Source organism: Gobius niger (assembly GCF_951799975.1).
Source record: "Gobius niger genome assembly, chromosome: 22".
Lineage (NCBI taxonomy): Eukaryota > Metazoa > Chordata > Actinopteri > Gobiiformes > Gobiidae > Gobius > Gobius niger.
In genome coordinates, this window is record NC_136873.1 from 198,536 (window position 1) to 224,554 (window position 26,019).

General features: G+C 45.0%; 1 protein-coding gene across 2 annotated transcripts in view; it reads right to left on the reverse strand.

The window, feature by feature from the left end:
- Positions 1-2,086: 2,086 nt before the first annotated feature.
- LOC306981637 (dihydropyrimidinase-related protein 2) overlaps positions 2,087-26,019 on the reverse strand; it is a 39,770-nt gene continuing 15,837 nt past the window's right edge. For both annotated transcript variants that reach the window (XM_079581264.1, XM_079581265.1), the window contains exons 2-14: positions 24,705-24,793; positions 14,176-14,360; positions 11,214-11,378; positions 10,791-10,852; positions 10,642-10,722; positions 9,989-10,057; positions 9,178-9,298; positions 8,403-8,559; positions 8,189-8,330; positions 7,212-7,382; positions 5,135-5,314; positions 2,802-2,976; positions 2,087-2,410 (exon numbers count right to left, since the gene is read on the reverse strand). In XM_079581264.1, coding sequence (XP_079437390.1) covers positions 2,319-2,410; positions 2,802-2,976; positions 5,135-5,314; positions 7,212-7,382; positions 8,189-8,330; positions 8,403-8,559; positions 9,178-9,298; positions 9,989-10,057; positions 10,642-10,722; positions 10,791-10,852; positions 11,214-11,378; positions 14,176-14,360; positions 24,705-24,793 — 1,689 coding nt within the window. In that variant the 3' untranslated portion in view covers positions 2,087-2,318. The remainder of the gene's footprint in view (positions 2,411-2,801; positions 2,977-5,134; positions 5,315-7,211; positions 7,383-8,188; positions 8,331-8,402; positions 8,560-9,177; positions 9,299-9,988; positions 10,058-10,641; positions 10,723-10,790; positions 10,853-11,213; positions 11,379-14,175; positions 14,361-24,704; positions 24,794-26,019) is intronic.

A 26,019-nucleotide genomic window follows, 5' to 3' on the forward strand; every position in this document is an offset into this window, starting at 1 on the left:
AGGACAAGACCATCACACAGAGTATAGATAAAGCTCCTTTCAGTCTGCAGTCAGTAGCGTACATAGATTTCACTCGTGTATCATTAGCATTACAGCGTAGAAAAGCATTCAAAGCATGGGAGCAGTGTAGAACGTGGAGGAACAGCATTGGTCACATTTTTAATTAAATGAGTGGTACTTTCAACGCATTATGTTGTTGGTAAATGTGTTGAAAACCATACATTTCATTAATTTGTCTATTTGCAGAATTTTCTAAATTGGTCTCATGCAATTCAAATGTTCAAGGTCCCCATTTTTCGCCTGTGGACTCTTGAAATCTTGGCCTTGATGGTCAATTCTATCGTCATCTTCAAAATACATCACTAAAAGTAAATAAAAACTGATGAATATGGACGTCTGACTTGCTGCTTGGCTGAAACTCCATTGCGTCAGAGCTAAAATGGTTCCTCCTATAGACCTGTGCAGCAGGAGAATCATAGTCTTTGGGACTGTTTTGTGTGGGGCAGTTACATAACTGGACAGGTAGTAAGTTAATAGTAAGTTAATAGTAAGTTGACTTTGTGTAATACTAATATTTTTGGCCAGAGGCAGGCAGTACTCCGTCGTATTTACTCAAGTTATACACTTTGTAACTTTTGTAACTAGCTGTACCTTGGAGTAGCTTTTTGCAGTACTTTTTACTTATTATTTGATTATAAATAATTGAAATATCATTACTTTTACTTGGTTTCCACTGTGTGTAAATAAATGCAGTATAAGTGACCAGAGATTCATGTTTGCTCTTGAAAATGACTCAGTTTTTATTCACTCAAACTTAAGTTCAGTAAACATTTGGGCCACTACTTTGTACTTAAAAATCCTTTCAAAGTAAAGTGAAATACTTTGGCTGCCACCTCTGTCATGTACTATGTCATGTACCCATCCCTTTCCCAACACATCTACACTGCCCACTACTGAGACGCATCAGCTCCTGTCTACAGTACTCTAAAGCGAAAATATGAATAGTGCTCAGCCTTCAGAGGCGCCTAATACACACTAAAGCAGGTCGACAACAAGGTAAAAAGTACATCTCAGTATAACGAGGCTCCAGCGACAGAACCCGTTCCAAACGCAAAATCTGGCACCTTTGAATCGGTTAATCCTGGCTATTTCACAACTTTTTTTTTTTTTATTGTACACCCTTCAGTCCACCTCAATAATTAGAATAAGAAAACAACTAACAAACTATAAGTACAACTTCTGCAGGTTCAGGCACGTAAAGAGCAGAAAGGAACAGGATCCCCTTGAGTTGAAACATTCTGGAACTGACAGAAAAAAATGAAGAGAAATGTGAGTTTGGCACCTACAGAACTAGAGCAGAAGTGTGAGAGTCTACAGTGGTGTAAGGCAAGAAGTTACATTTTTACAAAAGTAGCGGACATGTCTTTCACTGTTGATCATTTTCAGTCACAAGTGCCATCTTGTTTTCTCTCTCTTCACAATTTGGTTGGAGGATATTTAATTATAAAAATGGTAAAAACCAAAAGGCAAATGGAATATCAACGTGTTAACTACTTCATGAACTATAGTACACGAGTTTTCACGGCTTGATAAAAAGAATCATCTTAATTCCAGATAAATCATTTGCCATTCTTTAGTTTCCAAACCAGGTGAAGTATGTTACTTTTCTTTTTTAGTCACTCTTGCAAGACGTTGTTCACCCGTTGACCTTCCAAAAGCATAAGCAGACCAATCATTGTGTACATTTCCTCCCCTGAATGTAGTTGTCATTAAATTGGGGATTGTAAGTTGAAGCTTGTACACTGTTTTGTACAATAAAGAAACCAAATGATTGCTTTGTTGCTCAGTTTATCACATAAGACTGTCCAGTAAGTAAAGAAAAAGTACATTTGAGTTAAATACGTGAGGAGGTACTTGGTTTTTGCTTTACCCAGGAAAGAAATGTATAAAATTGCTCTTTATGTACAAATGCTACTCCCAAAATAAAACATTGAAAGAAACAAATGGTGATGTCTTTTCTAAACATTCTGATCCTGCTGTCAGAACAAATACATGGAAAACTGTATAAAAAAATCAAAAGTGCTCAAATAAAACACGTTCTCTTTGTCAGAGTGAAACGATTTTTTTTTCCTTTTGTTTTTTTCCGTCCTTTTAGATGGAGGTTGGTCTGTGGAGAGCGGGAACACGTAAAGACGGCGCAGGATTCAAGTGAGAGGCTGACCCGTGGGTGGCCGGTTCCAATCCCCTCCACAGGTTAGTCCCGTGAATCTCCGCCATCACCAGAGCTGCGTTCCCACCTCGGCACTGAAGGGCGGGGTCTAACCCAGCGTAGTGATGTTGGCCCTGCCCCCTGGTGGCGCCACCACGCGGGACGTGTTGCGGCGCGGGATGTTGTCGTCCACCTGGGCGCCTGTGGCAACATCACAGGTCAGAGTTCAAGTGGTTGAAAGGCTCAAGTTGCTCACGCGAACATAAGACTTGGAAAGTTGAGTTCAATAAATCTAGACATCAAGTGCTTTTCTTTAAACTAAACTTTGTAGCCTTTGTTTACATGGTGGATCCACTTCTGTTCAGTTTCACTGTTCACCTTACCTTGGAAATGAAGATATGCTGCTTCTAAGCTAAATATTATATTTAAAAAAAAGTATATAAGAAAATAATGAATGTAGCAGACATTTTTTTCAAATAAAACTGATTAAAGACAATGCGTGTGTGTTTTTGAAGTATATATATATATGTACGATGGGCACTTGGATGTGTGAAACCTTCAGTCTTGATGCCTCTCGTGCTCTGGGACTCACCCGACAGACTGAAGCCAGACTGGTGCAGGTTGCGGGACGGCTGGTTGGCCTGGTTGGCCTGTTTGGCCGGTGACGTCTTGGTGGAGGACACAGGGGTCATGACCTTTGGAGTCACTGTGACGTCACACACTGGGCCGTCGTATAGTCCTCTGGGCACACCCCTGAGCTCCGCCAGCTGCAGAGAGCAACAACATACACCCCATGATCAAAGTGACCTGTGTGAGAGCGTACCCTGCTAACAACATACACCCCATGATCAAAGTGACCTGTGAGTCTACAGACCAGTGTGTGAGCGTACCCTGCTAACAACATACACCCCATGATCAAAGTGACCTGTGAGTCTACAGACCAGTGTGTGAGCGTACCCTGCTAACAACATACACCCCATGATCAAAGTGACCTGTGTGAGAGCGTACCCTGCTAACAACATACACCCCATGATCAAAGTGACCAGTGAGAGCGTACCCTGCTAACAACATACACCCCATGATCAAAGTGACCAGTGTGAGCGTACCCTGCTAACAACACACACCCCATGATCAAAGTGACCAGTGTGAGCGTACCCTGCTAACAACACACACCCCATGATCAAAGTGACCAGTGTGAGCGCGTACCCTGCTAACAACACACACCCCATGATCAAAGTGACCTGTGTGTCTACAGACCAGTGTGTGAGCGTACCCTGCTAACAACACACACCCCATGATCAAAGTGACCAGTGTGAGCGTACCCTGCTAACAACACACACCCCATGATCAAAGTGACCAGTGTGAGCGCGTACCCTGCTAACAACACACACCCCATGATCAAAGTGACCTGTGTGTCTACAGACCAGTGAGAGCGTACCCTGCTAACAACATACCCCCCATGATCAAAGTGACCTGTGTGTCTACAGACCAGTGTGAGCGTACCCTGCTAACAACACACACCCCATGATCAAAGTGACCAGTGTGAGCGTACCCTGCTAACAACACACACCCCATGATCAAAGTGACCAGTGTGAGCGCGTACCCTGCTAACAACATACACCCCATGATCAAAGTGACCTGTGAGTCTACAGACCAGTGTGTGAGCGTACCCTGCTAACAACACACACCCCATGATCAAAGTGACCAGTGTGAGCGCGTACCCTGCTAACAACACACACCCCATGATCAAAGTGACCTGTGTGTCTACAGACCAGTGAGAGCGTACCCTGCTAACAACACACACCCCATGATCAAAGTGACCAGTGTGAGCGTACCCTGCTAACAACACACACCCCATGATCAAAGTGACCTGTGTGAGCGTACCCTGCTAACAACATACACCCCATGATCAAAGTGACCTGTGTGTCTACAGACCAGTGTGAGCGCGTACCCTGCTAACAACATACACCCCATGATCAAAGTGACCAGTGTGAGCGCGTACCCTGCTAACAACACACACCCCATGATCAAAGTGACCAGTGTGAGCGCGTACCCTGCTAACAACACACACCCCATGATCAAAGTGACCAGTGTGAGCGTACCCTGCTAACAACACACACCCCATGATCAAAGTGACCTGTGTGTCTACAGACCAGTGTGAGCGCGTACCCTGCTAACAACATACACCCCATGATCAAAGTGACCAGTGTGAGCGTACCCTGCTAACAACACACACCCCATGATCAAAGTGACCAGTGTGAGAGCGTACCCTGCTAACAACATACACCCCATGATCAAAGTGACCAGTGTGAGAGCGTACCCTGCTAACAACACACACCCCATGATCAAAGTGACCAGTGTGAGAGCGTACCCTGCTAACAACATACACCCCATGATCAAAGTGACCAGTGTGAGAGCGTACCCTGCTAACAACATACACCCCATGATCAAAGTGACCAGTGTGAGAGCGTACCCTGCTAACAACACACACCCCATGATCAAAGTGACCAGTGTGAGAGCGTACCCTGCTAACAACACACACCCCATGATCAAAGTGACCAGTGTGAGAGCGTACCCTGCTAACAACACACACCCCATGATCAAAGTGACCAGTGTGAGAGCGTACCCTGCTAACAACACACACCCCATGATCAAAGTGACCAGTGTGAGAGCGTACCCTGCTAACAACACACACCCCATGATCAAAGTGACCAGTGTGAGAGCGTACCCTGCTAACAACATACACCCCATGATCAAAGTGACCTGTGTCTACAGACCAGTGTGAGCGTACCCTGCTAACAACATACACCCCATGATCAAAGTGAACTGTGGGTCTACAGACGAGTGTGGGAGCGTACCCTGCTAACAACATACACCCCATGATCAAAGTGAACTGTGGGTCTACAGACGAGTGTGGGAGCGTACCCTGCTGCGGGCCTTTATCCTCTTGTAAACGTAGTCAGGGAAGGGTTTCCGTGGGATGTATCGCCCGGTGCCCTCCGTCACATGAAGGGTCCCCTCCTCCAGGACAATCTTCCCCTGACTGATGACCACCAGGGGCCCCCCACGCACCTCTGTGCCCTCAAAGATGTTGTACTCCACGGTCTGCACAGGAGAACAAGACCAGAGTCACATGATGCAAGTATGAACTGGCAAACGGACCTTCTCGCGCTGATCACGGCGTCACTGCTTTTACAGGAAGCTGTTATTTGCAGTGAGGGAACACACAGCGAATCACTCACTTCAGGGTTCACCGCATCAAAGTGTCTGAGGAGTTGTGAAAAAGTTTAAGACAATTGATTCAATTTAAACAGTAGCAGTTTTTTAACTCACTCACAGCAGCTGTAAAATGACGGACAGGTACAGACCAAATCAGAAGAACATGGCTCTGTCGGGAACTCACTTTCTTCCGAATATGAAAACACTATAAAGGCCAGTACATTTAGCATCAGAGGCCGTTTGTTTGTTGTCGACACAGAGATGGACATCAGATGAAGGGACTGCTGTTTCATTGCACTGACCACCATTAAAATGTGCCTTTGATGGAAAATGGTTTGGACACCCCTGATATACTGTGAATAAACAAGTATACACATTATACACGCTTTTGTTCTGTATCCCATTTCTGAGCGACATCACCACAGTAGATGAAGTATCAAGTTTCAGGAACATGCTTAGTAAACTAGCTACACAATACAATAGGTCACATCACAACGTTCTAAAGAGCCTATAGTTTAATACTGAGATGGAGCAGTAACCATGGTAACTGTCAAATGCAGATTTCTACTCTTAGTTTATGGGTTTATTAGGACAGTGCATGTTAATGAACAGGCCACACCAGACTGTAGCCTTGAGGACCCGGAGGAAACCTACGCAGACACAGAAGAACATGTGAACTTCACACACAAAACAATATATACTATATATACACTCAATCTAATTAAGGACGGAACAATTGTTTAATAAGCAGATTAGTTCAGATCATATTATTTTTCAAATTGATTATGCATGAAATTGACCTTAGCTTTAAGTCAAAAACACTTACCTTTATGAACCTGAAGTCACGCATTGACGACAATAAATGAACAATAAAGAGCCTCAGGACTGTGGCCTCAAAGAAACGACTTTACACTTTATTGCACTTTACAAGCCTGTGTCACAAGTCTCTGCATTGTCGTCAATATTCATTCACTCCACACTCTGTGGTAGTAAGCTACTATTGTAGCCACAGCTGCCCAGGGACAGACTGTCCATTTCCCACTTGTAAGTCACACAATGTGTTGTTTATCCTGATTTCTTACGTCAGGGGCACGTTTCCATGGAGATCTACCCAGCTAGAAAGTTATTCAGGTTTGTAGTAGGGATAATGCTCCACTCTGCTAACCCTCTAAACCGCTGCCCCTCAGGTGTCAAAGGCAAGTTCTTATGATTTGGACATATTTTGGGTTGAGAAAAGCTCTGTGGAATTAAAGGGCATCATATTGAAATTCTGTGGTTGTGCCGTGGCCCATTCAGCTTGAACCAGGGCTCGCACTGAAAGGAAAGTTGGTGAAACTTGGACAAACTACAACCTGTAGCCATGGCAACTTACGCTAGCTCACGGCTACAACAAGCAGCCTTCATTTGACCAAGGGAAAGCACAGAAACATCATTCTTTTATCTTGTCTTAACTTACCTAATCCTCTCCCCATGCCACTGATGTAATGAATGAGCACTGTCATGCACAGGGCTGAACCATATGGACAAAATGTCATATCTCCATATTTATGACAGATATCTCCATATGGATGCAATATAACTACAGGTTCGGTGAAAACCAAAAATCATAATACAAAAGAGTGCAGTTTTCTTGATGAAAATCTATTTTGTTTATATCTTTGAGCTTTTACAATATTCATATGTTGAATATCTCGATATTGATATAACGATGTATCTTTCAGCCCTGGTCTCCTCTATTGAAGCACAGTCCACTATCACAGACACAGAGTGTAAAGCCTCTCACCGAGTTGTGGCTCTTGGCGGAGATGATGTGTGTGAGGTCGGGGTCCCACAGCACCAGGTCGGCGTCGGAGCCCACAGCGACGCGGCCTTTTCGAGGATACAGGTTAAAGATCTTGGCAGCGTTGGTGCTGGTCACAGCCACAAACTGGTTCTCGTCCATTTTACCAGTCACCTGAGGAAAGACGCTTCACATAAAGTACAGCCAAGGCACTTGGTGGGTTTGCTGCAGAATGTAGTACAAACTAAGTGTATATTATGTAGTTAATACAAACATTTTGCAATTTGACACTAGTATACTAAATATAAAGTTTAAAAAAACAACTTGTATATTGTGCAGACATAGGCCCACAACAAACTTCGATAGATGCCCATGTGGTTTTCCACCACACTACACATAATGCTCCACTCTCGCCCCGTTCACTCCACCAAATCGTCTTTGGTTTTAGTTGATGAGAACGATTCACATCCTGTAAGTGAGGGCCTCTGTTGCTCAGTCTGCTGCTCTGTTCCAGAAATCCACTTTCTGCAGTGTCAGAGTCCAACCACATCAAACTCCACACTTCAGATTGTGCCACACAGGAAAGAGTATAAGGGGTGTATAGAAGTACATAAAAGGGGTGCAAATACACACCCTCGTCATTAAAGAGTATTGTTGGCTGTTCCCAGTTCTGCTTTTTTTTTTTTTTGCGTAAACTAGTGTATTTTGCTTATACGTAGTCTAAAACCGTGTGTTTACTGCCCCCTCATGGCTAAAAAGTTAATACCAATTTGGCTTTTTTTGGTCCCAATTTTTAATTGTTGATGTTAATTTACTTGATGATGTAGTAGTAGCAGCAGCAACTCCGTATTGTCCCTTTAATTGAGGAGGACCGAGGTGGACCGTAGGTGTTGATTGTGAAGGGCATTCGTGGTGGTCTGAGCGAACATGTGGATAAAGTGGAATCCCACAGTTCTGGTAAATGGGTGCGTAGTGCGTACCACACACTTGTCCCAGATCAGGGCCAGTCGCTCCTCTGTGCCATTGACTCCTTCGGGGATCAGGGTGAAGTCGTCTTTGCCCACGGCGCGCTGGGCCGTGTTGAAGGGACAGTGTGCAGAGCCGGTCACCTGCAGATCTCCGCTGCAGGACAACAGAAAGCATCAGTATGCGTTCAGACAGAGGGGGTTTGTGTTGGGCCTAACATATCCGTACCAGGAGAGCAGAGAGTTGAGATAGTCCGGCGTGGTGGGGTCCGGGCTCAGCGGCGGAGAGGTGACGAAGGCCGCGGCTTTGGCCCAGTTCTTGCTCCAGTAGTGAGACCCGTCTGTGCCCAGGCTGGCGCTGATGGGCTCCCCGTACACCACGGTGCCTGAGAACAAGACCAGGGCTGTTAAAGCAGTCTGAAGATGGAATGGAACAAATGACTATGACGCCTTGACTGAGAAGCTGAAGAACTGTAGCTATAAAGTTTGTGTTCCTGTGACAGTCTAGTAAGGAGAGGCCGAGATCAAATTAATCTTGGGATATTTTTTTCTTCTTTTTTCTATATGCTGCACTTTAGACATAGACCTACTTCCTGTTGACTGCTTATAGGACTCAAACTTTCAGACAATGTGTACTACTATATATATTCAATGGCGCATCTACTGTGCACGTAAAGAGTGAAACAAAGCGGATGTGACACACGCCCATACGGACAGCGAGGGGGGGCCCAGGCAGACACAGAATATGAGGGTTTAATCAAATGGGATGATTACAGCGGGCCATTTGATGAACTAAGAATCACTCTCTGTTTAATGTTTAAAGCCTCAGTTTCTGGCACAGACTTCTTAGATACAAAATCTAAGTGTGTGTCTCCTTCTCTTCCCAGTGAAATGAACTTTCGAATATGGAGGTGCAGGACATGCCAGAGCCTTTTTACTAAGTCGTGGGTGTGAACTCAGATGGGCCCGATGGGAAACCGCGGAGAAACACATCTGAATCTGACCTCTTTTCCTGGCCTGGGCGATGACGTCTGCGGCGCTCTTGCTCATCACTTTGGTCACGTACAGAGGGCAGTTGGTCTGATTGGCCACAGTCACCGAGCGGTTCACGGCCTCCGCCTCCACCTGGGAACCCACAATGCTTTGGTTACTGAAGCTGCCTGTCAGAACAAATAGGTACATGCTCTGTTTTCAGTGTGATTTTGGCATCATCCAAAACATATGGAAGGCTGACCGGCAGGCTTGTGGTTTCTAAAGTGGTTCCCAACCTCTTTTGTCTCACTCCGAGGACCCCGACCTCAGGTATCCAGCCAGTATTTTTACAAAGTGATCAATTAAACTCATTTTTTTATTATTCAGTGTGTAGTGTGTTCAAAACGAAAGCCAAAATACTCTCAAACTCTCAAAACTAAAAAAACTACATCAAAATGAACTTTATTGAAAGTGATTTAGAAATTCCACCCAGTTTCATCGATTATAACCTGTTACTTTCCGCCCCCCCGATCAGGGAGCTGGGGTTAGATTTAGAATCAGGGGTGGGGGTTATGATTAGGGTTTAGATGTTTCACTCACACAGATCTTGCACATATTTTTAGAAACTAGAAGGTCTTGGCTTTCAAATTAGGTATCACACTGGTTGTAAGCTCTCCTGTCAATAAACTGTGAGATTTGGATATGCATAATTGCTACCCCGACCCCTAAGCTGGCAGGTAACAGGTTAAATCCGAGGTCATTCTGGGGTCCCTGTGCCTCTGTTTGGGAAACATTGCTCTAATGGACAAACTGTCGTCTCAAAGTTGTTGTAAAGCTTCTCACCTCCTCAGGTCTGCTCAGGACGTGCCCCTCTGGTCCAGTGATGCCCTGGGACAGGATCCTTCGCTGCTCCTAAAATCACATGATGTATACGTGTATTTTGTATCTGCTTATTAGTCTTTGGAAAGTCTGTATTTGCTTCATCTTATGTGACTTGTTTAATAGGAACTATATTATAAAGTGTGACTCAAATAAACCAAATGAATGTGTTCCAGTCATGCCTGTTTAGTTTGACATGTATTTATTGAAGAGGAATAACCCCATCTCGTTTTTCGAGTTTGAATTAAAGCACATCGCAGAGGATGAACCTGCCAAGAGCCACACTGCTGTTACAGTAGCTTAGCATTAGCTCAGTGAAATCATGTGAAATTGTTTGCACGATGGATTTTCAGGGGAGAATTTTTTGCAGATTTGGTCAAGCAAATAAGTTAAATGCACCTTTGCATTTTTCATCATTGTCGTCAATGCCCAAATAGTATATTTTCAATGCCACAAATGTAAAAATATCTTTGCATTTTTCATTTTATAAGACTTGCAAACAGTCCATCAAACAGAGGAGGATACATTTCAAACACAAGTCTTACTATGTTAAGTCAATGGGAAATGAGTGCGTCCCACCCCTTGGTTTGGAACAGAAAACTGAGGAAAAGTTGTACCTCTGCAACAATGTCCCCGTTTTCTGCATGGACCTGGGCGACGGCTCCCAGATCCCGGATCACACTGAACACCTCGTACACCTACACAAAGAAGGTTTCCAAAGTGTAAAAACATATCAAACAGTCTGTCAGAACAAGCAAGGCCTCACCTGAGAGTCTGTGAGCTGGAAGAGGTCCTTATAAACCAGGTACACCAGGAAGGAGTTCACGCCTGGAAGAAAGTGAGGACCATTCAGATGTTGACAAAGATTATTCATCTATGTAGTGATTTATCCAAGTACTCTCAAGTTTGTGACTCATTTACTCAGGTTTTTGTTGTAGTTTTGCTTTTTCACCACAAAATAACAATACTTTCCCATAGTTCCATTGTGCCAGTTAGCCTGATAAACCACACCCACTTCTGTCGTCAAATGTCAAAACTGACGACATTTGGACCAGCTCCACTCTGCAGCCTGAGCTCCAATCGCCTTTATCGCCTTTAAGCAGTAACTAAAATCGCTTCTGAAAGTTCACACTGACCAACAAGAGCAGTTTGTTTTGGTCAAAGGTCCAGTCCCTGTTCTGTCCCGTACCGTGATCCTTGACCAGAGTCTCCATCTCGTCCTGCAGGCCGCGGTGCCACTCGGTGATGTCCATGTGCAGGGAGTAGTCGCAGCAGGACTTGCTGTCAGCCCACTCCCTCCACTGCTCAAAGGAGGAGAGCAGCGAGGCCCCCGGCTCCGGGACCACGTGGTCGACTGTGGAGAGGCACAAACAAGACCACATCCACCATCAGGGGACATTTGGTTTGCAATGAACCAAGTACAGGACTTTACAAACTACATTCATAAACATGTAACCACTAATGTATCCAGAACCAAATAATGGGGAAGTTATTTGTATTTGTTTTTCTTGTAGATGCAAGTTGGTCATTTTTATACTCACTGCTGCCACCTCAGGTCTTACCCGTAACTGCAGGTTCTAGATTAAGCTTGTGCATGACGGCACTTCAGACTTTTGAGTGACAGTGCAGGCAGTTTTTTTGAGGCAGTTGTCATGAATTGGTCTGGGGAACATGTAGGGGGAGAAAAAATACTTATTTTTTACATTTTTAAACTATGTATAGTCCATTTAAATATGAAATATTTTCCGATAAAGTAACTTGCGTTTTTGTTGTGCTTCATATTTCTTTCAACTACACTATTAATTATTCTTTACATTAATATAAGTCATTTAGAAACTTAAAATGACAGTTTGAAACAGCCTCAGATCATTTAAATTCTCTGCCAAAGGAAAAGGTCTGAGCTTTGTTCATGTGGGAGAAGCTCCATGAAGCAGAGGACATTGATTAAACATAATTGTAATAAATATTATAAATGCAAAGTCGACTAAATGTACAGCATTTTAAGTCATTCATTTGTTTTGTCTTTCCCCCCTGGCTGGCGCCTCTGCTTGAATGATGAGCATGTTCGCCAACATGGTGCTGGCCATGGTCAGTCAAAAGTCACTGCAGGAGAATAATGCTCTTGTGCTCCAGAGTGCACGATAAACAAACTCCATGTGTCTCGCGCAGCACAAACCGCTCACTATTTTTACCGCTAATAACAAATAACGAGTGTCTTGCAACCTACGGATTAGATCACAGAATTATGGCCCTACGCTTGTGTCATTAAGGCACGTCTAATTGTTACATCTTTATGACGGGGCGGATTTGAAGATTCAAACTAAGGATGTTTTTTTTTACTCCATGAAATGCTTCGTCGCTGCCTCTTGCAGATCTGTATCTTGTTGCTGCCTGAAGTTGAACTGTAATGACTGAGTACCATGATGTTTTACAGCAGTGTTAGAAGACTATGCAGCTAACTGATCAAAAATAAAACATAGGCTGTGTTAAAAATATTAAAATCGCGAACAAAAATCTGTCTGAAAAAAGAAATGTAATTAGGTTATTATCACTTGCTACACAAATGGTGTTAAACTTGTAGGTCACAGCCTCAGCGTGAGGTGTGTGTCCTGGTCTGAGCATTCAGGCCTGAGAGCAGTGAAGCGAGTGAGGAAGGAGGTGCTGACTCAGCCCTCACACAGCCAGCGCTCTGCAGGGAGAGGCCTCACTCTGGCTCTGCTGACTCAAACATTACCTAACCTTTGTGTCACTGACATCATTTGAACACAACATGTGCTTTTAATTCACTGACATTGTACATGGAAGCTGCTCCGTATAGCCTGGCAGCGTGTGACTGGTGTCGGCCCCTCTGGACTCACTCCTGTCTCAGCCTGAGCAGCAGAACAAGACTTCAGGGTTTAAACAGCCACAAGTAAGTCAAATCAATCAATGCTTTTGAATTCTAATGCCCAAATTATACTAGAGGTTGACTCATATATTGGGGTGATATTTGTGTATTTCGCTATCGGCCGATCTAACGCCGATAAAGGCAGATATATTTTATGCTGTCGACTTTTGCTTTTAATTTTGGAACCGTAAGAGATACAGACTCACCGTTTTGTTGTTTTTGTTTTTCAAAGGAGCTTCCTCTGAAGTACCTACTGAACATGAATGTCCTGGATAAAGTCCCTAATGAAGCCCCCTCTGCTGTCACAGTTCAATACTGACACATTTTCATTCAGACACAGGATTATAGAAATCGACCTTAGAACAAATACTATATTTTAATGCAAAGAAACAAAGAAATAAAATCCATGCATATTTCATTTCTTAAGATTTGCCAACATCAAACAGAAGAAAGAGAATTGGAAAAAAGAGGCGACTTTATAGCAAAAATATGTGGTCAATTTACTGCTTACAACTGCTTACTTCTTAGACCATCATTTTGGTATTTTCGATGAACTTACACTTAATTTTCCAGTTAATATGCCAGTCTGAATCTAATTTAATGCTTTTACTGACATTTAAGGCCTTGATTTTGGCACAACTCATTTAATGAATCTTAATGCTCTTGAACTCGGTGCTGCAGAAACCCTGACTGAGGTGAGACACGCTGATTTAAGCCTCGTTTTTTTCAAGTAGAATTCAGGAATCCGCCTCCAGGACTAAATCAATAGACAATTAGTGCTGCTCCGTTAAAAGGAAATGTAAGAATGAATGATTTTTTTGTTTGCAATCATGGTTATTGAAAGGATTTTTTTTGTCAAACTAAAGTTGTTGTTTTTTTTTATTGTTGCGAAAGCAAAATGACACTTCTGCCAGCGCCAGTGTGGTGTCATTTGTCTGTTAAAAGCTTATTATTATTAATCCCAATTTCCAATACTTATCGAAATTATTTATTACTTATAACGATACTGACGAAAACTAAAAGCATCTTCATCCAAAAGACTAAAACTAAGAGGGCTGCAGAAAACTGTCATAGTGTTTTTCTTGATTATTTAAGAGTAATAATTGTCATTTGATTAATTGCACAGCTCTGTAAACACTAAAAGTCTGCTTTATTATGTAGTTTTTCCATTCTGCAGGGGTCGATATCGTACCAAATAACCGAATTGAAAGCTCTGGGCGCCATCTTTCTTTGGCCAGGTGACAGTAAACACACTGGTACTCACTGATCATGGTGGTGCCTCCTGCCAGCGCCGCCTTGGTGCCGTGGTAGAAGTCGTCGGCGGAGGTCATGCCGCGGTCTGGCATCTGGAAGCGCGTGTGCACGTCGATTCCGCCGGGCATCAGCGTCCGGCCGTGCGCGTCGATGGTCTTCACTCCGCCGGGCACTATCAGGTTCTCCCCGATTTGTCTGAGAGGATAGAAGAAGAATGTTGTTACTGACAAATGAGGCACGTGTTGAGATATCGAATGCAATATATCTACGGCGAAGTCGATACTTTTGATACAGGTGAACGCTTCAACTTTTTACGCAGCTTCCTCCCTTAACATCTTACTTTTAAAGCAGTGTCTTTTGGATGTTTTTTGTTGTGAAGCAGTAATGAATCCTGTATTGAAACATTGAAGCATTCTTTCCTCATATTTATTTCAGTAATCTATAGCAAAGGTTTCAAACTGATATCTATAAATTCATTTGTTTCCCCTATTCACCTGCTGTGCCTAAAAGTATGACGTCATGTTTTTTGAGTTGTCCCGTGGAGATGAATAAAGTTTTTGGAAGTTAATTGAATGAATGAGGCAGCAGTCCAGGCCAATAACTGTCAATAATACAGTCAGGACAGTAGAGGGCAGCGCTACAATTCCAAGCACTTTGATGAACAAATACTGTTAAATGACTTTGAATGAAATAGGTGATGAAATATAAATAAATACATAAATGACTTACAATGCTATAAATAAGACTGATGTGGTTGAGTTATTCCTTTTGGAAACAGGATCGTTGCTTATTGTGTATTCAGTGTTGGGCAGAGGTTGCGTTCACGTGACATCACAACTTTCCAAAGAGCCCATAGTTTAACATTGAGGTGGAGGCCAACTGAATATTCTATGCCGGTAACTTTGGCGAATTGCAGATTTCTTTGTCTTAGTTTTTGGTTAACATCTCAGTCATCACTGGGAGAATCTACATGGAACAAAAGTGTCTCAAAGTTCATTGTCTCCTCTGTCAGCACATATAAACTAATGTCCAAAAGTGGTGACGATGTTCGAAAGCATGAGTGTGATGTTGGCCAATAGAAAGGACTCTCAGACATACAAATAATGTGGTGGGTTTGTGCATCCAATCACTGTCAGATACTAAGGAGGAAAATCAAGGTGTAAGAGACACCTGCCCCCTGCTGGCCGGCCCTCACACCTGTCCAACAGAGACCTGATGACATCGTCACACAGCGCTAATGTTTTTATGTCGGACCAAAGCCTGAGCCTCTAGAAATAATCATCTCAGCAGTGTGAAATAATAAGAGTTTGTTTGAGCTCCGTTGATCTGCTCCTGAAGTAGAGTTTTAGACTTTTCTACTAAACAAAACCAGTGTCTGAGCAAAGGATGTGGAGGCTTCTGAACAGCTGTTCTCCTTCAGCACAAGGTGAGCTCTGAACAGTGGCGTTTAGGGATGGTCCGATATGAAAATTTTCTGCCGATACCGATATCCGATATTTGCCTCACTGGTGTGGCCGATATCCGATATTTGCCGATATTTATTTCAACGTTAAAAATCAATAAAAAGGCTTACTCAAATGTGGTAAAGTTTGTAAATTGTTCCATTATTGGAATGTCTTATGCCTGGGACACATCTCACACCAGGATGAAACAATCCTTTTTATTAGAAAAATATTAAAAAGACCAAATGTAATGTTGGAGTGAAATGTAATTTTGTTTTTGGCTAAATATTTACTCAGACCTACTTATTATTATACTTTCACCCATGTCCTCTATTAATGGTAAACACTGACACTGGGAGTATGCGAGGCTACTATTTATTGTATTTTTTATTAAAATATGTAGCCTACCATGTTATTTAAGCTACATGTTTTAACTTTAAACACATTTGATAAAGGACACACAGCTCTGTATGAAGCTTTGGAGTTGGAAATATCATAATGTCACTTTAACAGCACCTTATATGAACTTATGAGGCCAGACTGAATATTTAGAGTTGGTTTAGAGCTGGCAAAAAGCAAACAGTAGATTTACAAGATTAGCATGAGCTTTGATCTGCTTTGTTTTCAATGATAAATGCGCGAACGATCGCAAATGCGTCTAATTAAATATGCGCGAAAATGCGATATGACATAATGCCTCGTTTTCAGGGTCATTAACATGACAAAGGTGGGCAGAGTAAACGTGAATACAGACATTATCATCACTGTAGTTAGATCTACATGATGACAGAAAGGTCATGTTTACGTGTCGTAGCCTTTAGCCTGTTAGAAGCTATGCTAGCGCTAACAAACTGTTGTGGGATGTGTCATTTATATGTGTTTAGTTTAGGACAGCTCAGTGTGTGTGAACGGAGTGAGTGAGTGAGTGAGTGCGCGCTCGTGACCGAGGCGCGCCCCCCCCTCCACGTATGACTGTCTGTGCGAGTGAGATGATGATGTGCGGACAGAGACGGCGACCGGTGCAGGTAGCTAGGCATGATGGTATGGTACAGTGTATTTTAGCCAGGCAGCATAATAAAAGCACCCAAACTCTTCGGCAAGACGGCCTGTGTCTTTGAATGCTCAGTTGCCCACATCAAATTAACAGCGTGAAGTTTAGGGAGTTAACCCCGGGAGAACTACCCGGCCCTGGAGAAAACGGATCTCCCCTGTGTCTCCCAACTAAGGTTAGGGGACAAACGCAGGAACGGTTAACACTGGCGACCACGAAGGGACCCTCACGTTGTTAAAGACTGGTGAGCATCGAAAATAAAAGGACAATAAAAAAAAAAGTAATAACAACTGTAATAGCGGCGGAGCTAAGCTAATACAACATGGCGGCCGCTCGCTATCCCGCCGATGTGTACGGACAAGAAACCAACTACTCAAACCCGTTCATGTCGCTGACCAATATTGAGGACATCAGACAAGGCACTGTGAAAGCTCATGAACGTAAGGCTGAGAGAAAATGCGAACATTATAACCCATTTGTGTGTGATGAAAGCTGCGCTAACACACTTGCTAATGGAGAAGATTTGTTCGCGCCGTTCGACAGCCCCCCTCGTTTTGCGCCCACAAATCCCTTTTTCGGGGACAATAGTCAAAGCCACGACTCCGTGGGAAGGCCAGACATGAACATTTTCCCATATTCCACTCCAGACATGCCATTAAAGGGGCATTATGAAGTCACAAACCCCTTTGCAACTGCTCACATGGGAAGTTTTGTACATAGCACACCAGCTGCATCCAAACCTGAAGCCAGAACGCTTCCCATGCTCTATGACTTTACTGATCCGGACTTGACTGTTAAACATGGACATTTCCCAGTGCACCAGCCCTGTCCCTCATCTCTAACACGTAAGAGCCGCTGTGCGCCCCGCTCTACCTCGGACAGTGATGAGGACTACAACCCCAAAGAGAGAGTCCCCACACTACGCCCCGGTCAGTACGACGGCAGTACACCTTGGAGAGAGTTTCTACACAGGTTCGAGAGCTGCGCAGAGGCAAATCACTGGTCAGCCAAGACAATGTCCATTCAGCTGAAATTCTGCCTCACCGGAGCTGCAGGCGCCATTGTCCACCGAAACCCTCGTTCATCCAGGTGGGATTACCGCCGCCTGCTGGAGGAACTCGAGACTGCTTATGGCCCTTCTTCAGATCATGCAGCAGCTGTAGCAGTGGAGCTGAGGCAAAGAGTGCGTAAATCTGGTGAGGCGCTCCATGTGTTCAGAGATGACATTTATGGGAAAGTAGCTGTAGCTTATGGTGATTGGTCAGAGACGGAGCAAGACGCTATAGCTGTTGAAGTTTTCACAAACGGCCTGGGCGATGCAGAGCTAGTCCAAAGACTGTTAGAAAAACGTCCAGCTACACTAGCCAAAGCTTACGAGATAGCCCACCGTCATGACACCACCAAGAGGGCTGCTTCCTATGTCACCAGCATCATGCGACCGGGAGCAAGCACCCTTACTGAACGCAGGCCCCGGGCTGCTGTTGTCAGGGAAAGAGACAAAGATGAGACTGTAGCTACCACTACACCTGCCGCTAGCCCATCACCCAATTGCTTTGTCCCACTTACTGGAAGAACACCAAAGCAACACAAGAACTTTAAAAAGGGTGACATTCGCTGCCATAACTGTCATGGTTGGGGTCACAAACAGAGCCAGTGCTCGTCCCCTCAAAGAAATGCAAAGACTTTCTCTCCAAGCACCGGCAAAGAAAGCCCGCAGACCACTGTGCTCCACCTTAAAGGCCAGAATCGTGAAATGAACATTCACATGCGCATATTTGAGCTGGAGGTGTGCGCAGTCCTGGACAGTGGAGCACGGAGGAGCGTGCTGCCCCTTCACCAATACAACGCCATTCACCAAGACATGAGACCTCCGCTTCAGTCATCCATCGTAGAGACCTTGCTTGGGGTGGGACCAGGAGACGTGCCAGTTCTTGGTGAGGCCAAAGTACCTGTCAGTATCAACAAACGTCAAGTAGAAGTGGACTTCCTTGTAGCAGACATAGAGGGCAATGAAGTACTGCTTGGCCACCCTTTCCTCACTCAAGCTGAGGCCCGTCTTGATTTCGGTAAGCACCGCATAGTTCTGTTTGGAGAAGAAGTGCCCTACTTTCACCCAGAGACTGTTCCTAAGTCACACGCTGTGAGAGTAGCCAGAACTGTAGTAGTTGAACCGGGACATGAGTATCTAGTCAAGGGCAATGTTCATTTTAGCAAAGAAGCTCAGGGGGACATGATGCTTAGCCCCACAAAAGGCTTTGTTGAAAAGCACAAAGTACTCATTGCCAGAGCCCTAGTCCACGCTCAGCCCACCAACATCGTCCCATTACGCCTATTTAATCCTGGGAACAAAGCTGTCACCATTAAAGAAGGTGCCATTGCAGGCCTCCTCCAGCCAGCTGAAGCTCTGCCCTCGTCCAGTGTCCCCACAGCGGCAGACTTTCACACCAGCCCCCCTGCAGTCCCTGAGCACCTCCAGGAGCTCTATGCCCAGAGTTCCACTGACTTTAATGACAATGAAAAACTTGAACTGTCTAACCTGTTGTGTGCCTATGAAAGTGTCTTTTCCAGGGGACCTGGTGATCTGGGCCGGACCAGTCTTGTGCAGCACGACATCATAACCCGGCCTGGACCTCCGGTGAAGCAGCATCCTCGTCGTATGGCTGGGGAAAAGCAGCAAAGCGCGGACCAGCAGATCTGTGAGGGCCTCCAAAGCGGCGTCGCCAGCCGCAGCCACAGCAGTTGGGCCTCACCGATCGTTATGGTGCGTAAAAAGGACGGGACCTACCGCCTTTGTATAGACTACCGTGCACTCAACAGCCGCACCATCACCGACGCGTATCCGCTGCCCCGCATCCAAGACACACTGGACACTCTCTCCACCGCCAAATGGTTCAGCACCCTGGATCTCGCTTCAGGCTATTGGCAAGTCGAGCTAACGCCAAGAGCCCGCCGTGCAGCTGCCTTTTGCACCCGTAACGGACTATTTGAATGGAACGTTATGCCGTTCGGCTTATGCAACGCGCCGGCGACGTTCCAACGCCTTATGGACCGTGTCCTCGCCGGCATGCAGTGGGAGACCTGCCTCGTCTACCTGGACGACATCATCGTGCTGGCCAAGGACGTGCCCGAGATGCTGCAGCGGCTGAGCCAAGTGTTCCAGAGACTCAAACAGGCTAACCTCAAACTGAAACCAGCCAAATGCTGCCTGTTCCGCCGCCAAGTTGCCTATCTAGGTCACATTGTGTCCGAGCACGGTGTGGCTACTGACCCTAATAAAGTTAACAAAGTCCAAGCTTGGCCCACTCCCACATCAGTCCAAGAAGTCAGACGTTTCATTGGCCTCGCCTCCTACTATCGCAGGTTTGTGAAAGACTTTGCCTCCATCGCTGAACCGCTACACAACCTGACAAAGAAAAATGCACACTTCCATTGGCACGCTGAACACCAAGCCGCCTTCGACACGCTCAAGCACCGCCTCACCACAGCCCCTGTCTTAGGCTATCCACTGGACCATGGTGAAATGATCCTGGACACCGACGCCAGCGACACAGGTATCGGCGCTGTTCTGTCACAAATGCAGGGTGGGACAGAACGTGTGTTGGCATACGGCAGCCGTAAACTAGCCAAAGCTGAACAGAACTACTGCACTACGAGACGAGAGCTGCTAGCCATTGTCGATTTCACATCTCATTTCAGACAGTATCTACTTGGGCGGCCTTTCAGGGTTCGTACTGACCACAGCAGCCTGCGTTGGCTCACGCAAATGAAAGAGCCGGAAGGTCAGTTAGCCCGCTGGCTTGAGAAGCTAGCGGAGTACGAGTTTGAAATCCTTCATCGCCCAGGTCGCTTACACACTAATGCTGACAGTCTCTCCCGCAGGCCCTGCCGCCAATCCTGCCCTTGTAATCTGCAGGACCCTGCCTCACAGCCGAGAACCACAAGTCACCAAGCAATTCAGTGTGATTTGGACTCTGACACCAGCCCCCTGTTGCTGAGTCCGGTGGGGGTAGAGACATGCCCTTCGAATACAGCTGTGAGTCCGGTGGGGGTAAGCGCTGTAAATGTTACCAACACAGACAAATTAAAACTAACAGAGACTATCTATGTGACAAACACAAACGAAACCGTACTGTTCCCTGGCTGGACTGTGGAGGAGCTGCGCCAGGCTCAAGCTGCTGATACAGACATTGCACCAATCAGAGCTTGGTTAGAGGCCAGCAGTGAGCGCCCCCCTTGGACCGCAGTCTCCCCATGCAGCCCAACCACTAAAACGTATTGGAGTCAATGGAAAAGACTGTATTTCAGAGATGGAGTACTGGTCCGTCGCTTTTATTGTTTAGACGACACACAGTTCTATCCTCAAATTGTTCTCCCACGCAAAATGCAACCCGATGTTATGCGCCAAATGCATGAGGGGCCAGTAGGTGGACATTTTGGTGTTGAAAGGACTGTGGCCAGAATTCAAACCAGATACTACTGGTACCACATGAGAGAAGATGTGGCCCTCTGGTGCCGGACTTGTACAAACTGTGCATGCAGAGCCAGACCTCACAAGACTCCACAAGCGCCCATGGGAACTGTCAGAGTTGGAGCCCCCATGGAGCGCATAGCACTGGATATTATGGGCCCACTCAACGAGACAGAACGCAAAAACAGCTACATACTCGTAATACAGGAGTATTTTACAAAATGGACTGAAGCATTTGCAATCCCTGATGAAAAGGCTGTGACAGTGGCAAACGTTGTTGCAACGGAATGGGTGTGTCGCTTTGGAATGCCTCACTCTCTGCACAGCGACCAAGGACGCAATTTTGAATCAGAGGTATTCCAAGAAATGTGCCGTCTGTTTGGCATCGACAAAACCCACACAACACCATTCAGACCTCAGTCCGACGGTCAAGTTGAACGTTTCAATGCCACACTCCAAAAGATCCTGGCCTCGACTGCCGAACGCTGTCACTGGGATTGGGACTTGATGATCCCATATGCAGTTATGGCCTACAGATCGACCAAGCACAGCGCTACTGGTTTCACCCCCAACTTCATGATGTTCAGCCGTGAGATAAGTGAGCCAGTGGACCTTGTAGCTGGTTTGCCCCCGGACTCTGACCACGCACCTTCAGCCCCCGAGTATGTGCAACAAATGCGTGAGCGGCTGGAACTGGCTCACAGCATCACCCGAGAAGCCCTTGGTGAGTCAGTCACACGTGCAAAAAGACAATACGACAAAAACGCTTGCCACACACAGTACAAAGTCGGCGATGCGGTGTGGTATCTCATCAAAGGAACACGGTATGTCAAAAACAAAGTCAAAAAGTTCCTCCCCGCCTACGAAGGACCTTACTTTGTTATGGGACATTTGGACGATCTTGTCTACCGGATCCAAAAGAGCCCCAGAGCTAAAGTCAAAGTCGTCCACCATGATCAACTCAAACACTACCGCAGCCGTGAGCCCCTGGACAACGCCTGGGTCCTGGACCAATCCCAGAACTGGACACCTTGTGAGATCCTGCCACCAGCGGTGGACGGGCACCCAGCAGACCAGGAGGACCTTGGCCTGCACAGCCTCTACTCTACTGCCTCAAGTGACGGCCCCAACGACTCCCGGCCGCCCACTCCACCTGCTACCGATGCTACCACGATCGGGTCTCTTCCATCCACTCCTTCCCATGTGATACTTGACCATGGTGGGGGTGCGGTGGGAGAACCACACATTCAGTCTCCACGTGAACCTCGGCCCCAACGTAAGCGCCGAGGACCGGTCCGGTATGGGGACTGGGTCACTGAGTGAGTCACTTATGACAGTTCGTATTTGCACTAGAGACTTTACAGTTTACATTTTTGGACTCTAGTGTAGTTGTTCAATATTTTTGCTACAAAAAGCACCTTTCACAAAAAAAAAAAAAAAGAGAAAAGAAAAAGCCGAAGAGACCATGCTTTTACATATTTGCGCTATATTGTATTTGAATGTATGTTTGATTAAGATTAGTCAGACAGTATTATCTCCGGTCGCCAAAGAATAGAATTTATAATAATGTAATGTACTCTTATGTTTAAATAGAGACTATTGCAGTTTTTTCTGTTTTTACTCTAATGTCACCGCTAAATGAGCTTTAAACAATTAGCACTGTTTAGACACAGTATAACCTACCTAATTTTTTGTAGTATTTTTGGACACAGCTATCTCTTCACATTTTTTTAGGCCTACAAATATAGAGATTGTGTGCTAACTACAGGTATGGAATGGAATTAGTGTTAATTGCCAGTCCATGGTGGGGGTAGTGTTGTGGGATGTGTCATTTATATGTGTTTAGTTTAGGACAGCTCAGTGTGTGTGAACGGAGTGAGTGAGTGAGTGAGTGCGCGCTCGTGACCGAGGCGCGCCCCCCCCTCCACGTATGACTGTCTGTGCGAGTGAGATGATGATGTGCGGACAGAGACGGCGACCGGTGCAGGTAGCTAGGCATGATGGTATGGTACAGTGTATTTTAGCCAGGCAGCATAATAAAAGCACCCAAACTCTTCGGCAAGACGGCCTGTGTCTTTGAATGCTCAGTTGCCCACATCAAATTAACAGCGTGAAGTTTAGGGAGTTAACCCCGGGAGAACTACCCGGCCCTGGAGAAAACGGATCTCCCCTGTGTCTCCCAACTAAGGTTAGGGGACAAACGCAGGAACGGTTAACAAAACAAAGTTATAAATCTGGCGTCAGGACGGAGAAACTTTTGCAAAACTCACCTCAGATGTAGCGACAAATAATCCATCAGAAAATGATTCCTGTTAATCCTGACTCAGAATAATGTCAATGAGGCAGTTTTAGTCCACTTTGTTACATCAGTAACTTGTGGCTCTGTATCTCTGTGGTGTCCAAGTGTCCGCTCCACTTTGTTTAAACTTAGTAAAAACAGACTTTCTTTTGGAGACGTGTGAATTTATGCTGGAGGTTCTTTATTTTTTAAGAGCCACTGTTTATTTGAGATAATTTGAATAAATTGTTGCCCCGTCTACACTGCTGCTGCATTCAGGTGCGCTATGACATTACGGTGTAGTAAATAATTCAAAGGAAAAAAAAATATCGGCCGATATTTTCCCATATCGGACCGATACCGATATGTGAAAAAAAGGACAAATATCGGCCGATAATATCGGCGGCGCCGATATATCGGCCATCCCTAGTGGCGTTATCAAGAGTTAGGTATAAAAAATATTAGTACGATATTATTCACAGTTCTGTCACTACGCTGGTGTTTCAGCTGATCAGACGGACTTTTTGCGCTTTGGATGGACGAGCAGGAGGGCATCCTTACGATTATTTCGGTAATCGATTAATATACCGATTATTTTTGCGATTAATCAATTAATCGCTTGGCTATGAAAGGTGCATGGAAATTGTATTTTTTTTATCACATAGAGCTAAAGTGGCGCCACTTGAGGACATGTTGATGGAGTAAACTTAAAGTAAACGTTTGTCGGGGGCTCTTAGTGCTGATGCTGCTTTGTGATTGGATGAGACAAAGACAGATATTTATGAAATTTACAATGTACAAAACACTGCAGACCCTCACTTTGAAAACAAAGTAGGTTTTCATCCATAATACATAATTGTCATGTCTTTTTTGCTCAATTTTATTCTGTGATTACTAGAAAACGATTATTCGATTACTGAAATAGTTGACAACTATTTTAGTAATCGATTAGTTGTCGATTAATCGATAAGTTGTTTCAGGCCTAATCCTTAATAATCGTTTTTTCCTCGATTATGCTATTTTTGTGATCGTCTAGTGTAATAATCGAAATCGTAAATGGAATTTCGATTAATTGAACAGCCCTAAGTCTTCTGTAACTAAATACAATTACAAAGTACTCTCCCAAACACTGTGTGTATTTAAATACATAGAAATGTGTATATAAAAAAAAGTGACGCCGCTGACACCAGTGGATCAGTCGGTCCATTTTCATTGAGTGAGACAGGTTTTATTTCATTCATTTATGGATTCAAACACTTTAAAAAAAAGGCAGTCAGAGTGATTCTACTAAAGCACTCACTTGATGAGTCCATCCTCCATGTAGACATCAGCGCAGAACGACTGGTCATCATTCACAATCTTGGCCCCTTTGATCAGAAGACGATCGCTCTGGAAGACACAAAAACACACACGTCTCTCAAAGGTCGTGATTGCAATTGGATTTGGGGACGTTTCAAAAACAAATAGATTCTGGTACATGGAATATTGTGGCGCACACATACAAAACAAAAGGTCTACAGCAAATAAATCTATAATGGGAAAATATGTGCCATAGGAAATGCTTCAGATTTTCCACCACTATAGCCATGTTTGGGATAGATAAGCAGAGCAGCTGAAACATTAGACGCCAGTGCAAGCCTTTCTTGAATTCAATTAGAGAACAATGCCAGCACCCTCCTCCTTCACCTCACATCCCCTCAGACAGACAGCACCAGGCTCCAATCAGAGCTCAGACTGTGTGTAATCAATCATTCACAGTTAGCCAGGAAGGGGGAGTGGGTGTCCCTCTCTTCCCCAGTGCCCCTTCCTCTCAGTCGGGACAGACCCGGGTCCCAAAGAGTGGGAGGGAGGGAGTGGCAGGTCTGGTCACAAGGCCCAGGCGTCCCCCACAAACAAAGGCTGCTCTGTTGAGACTGCTTTAGGCCAAAACGGAGTCCGCGGCTGTCACCAGGGCCCAGCGAGACCATCAGACACACTCAGACACACACCACACAGACACACACCACACAGACATGCACTGCTGGTTCAGGATAACATTCATAGAACCTGATTCAGCCTCTGTGTTCCATCTGGTGTGTATTACCCTCTGTTACCCCTATAGCTACAGTGCTAGTGCCATCCTAGTACTATGTTTGTAATGTCTCTCTCCACTTCTCTTTAGCCCCACCCAGCCGGCCAATGGAGAGGCCAAAGGCGCAGATCAGGGGTCTCCAATCTTTCTTATCCAGTGAGTTACTTTTGCAAAAACGTCAGAGAGCGAGTTATGCTTGTTTTACTTTTCAACTTCGGAGGATTTGGCGAGCTTTAAGATATTAAAAAAAATAATTAAAGAAATGATTCAAATTCTGTACTTTTACTTTACCTTATTTACCTAACTGGTTTGCCGATTCTGTTTGACTGTTCAGAACAAATAAAATATGACTATCAAGTGCATGGAGAAATGTAGAAAGAGCAGGAGAGCTACTGGTGGTTCCCCAGTTACCGGCGATCCCTGACTCAGATTGAAAAACATGCTTCCGTCAGTCTGCCCTCGGGAGAGCTCTGACTACGCTGAGTTCGCCACCATCAGAATGGAGGGTGAATGAATGAACAATGTCCCTTGTGAAGCGCTTTGT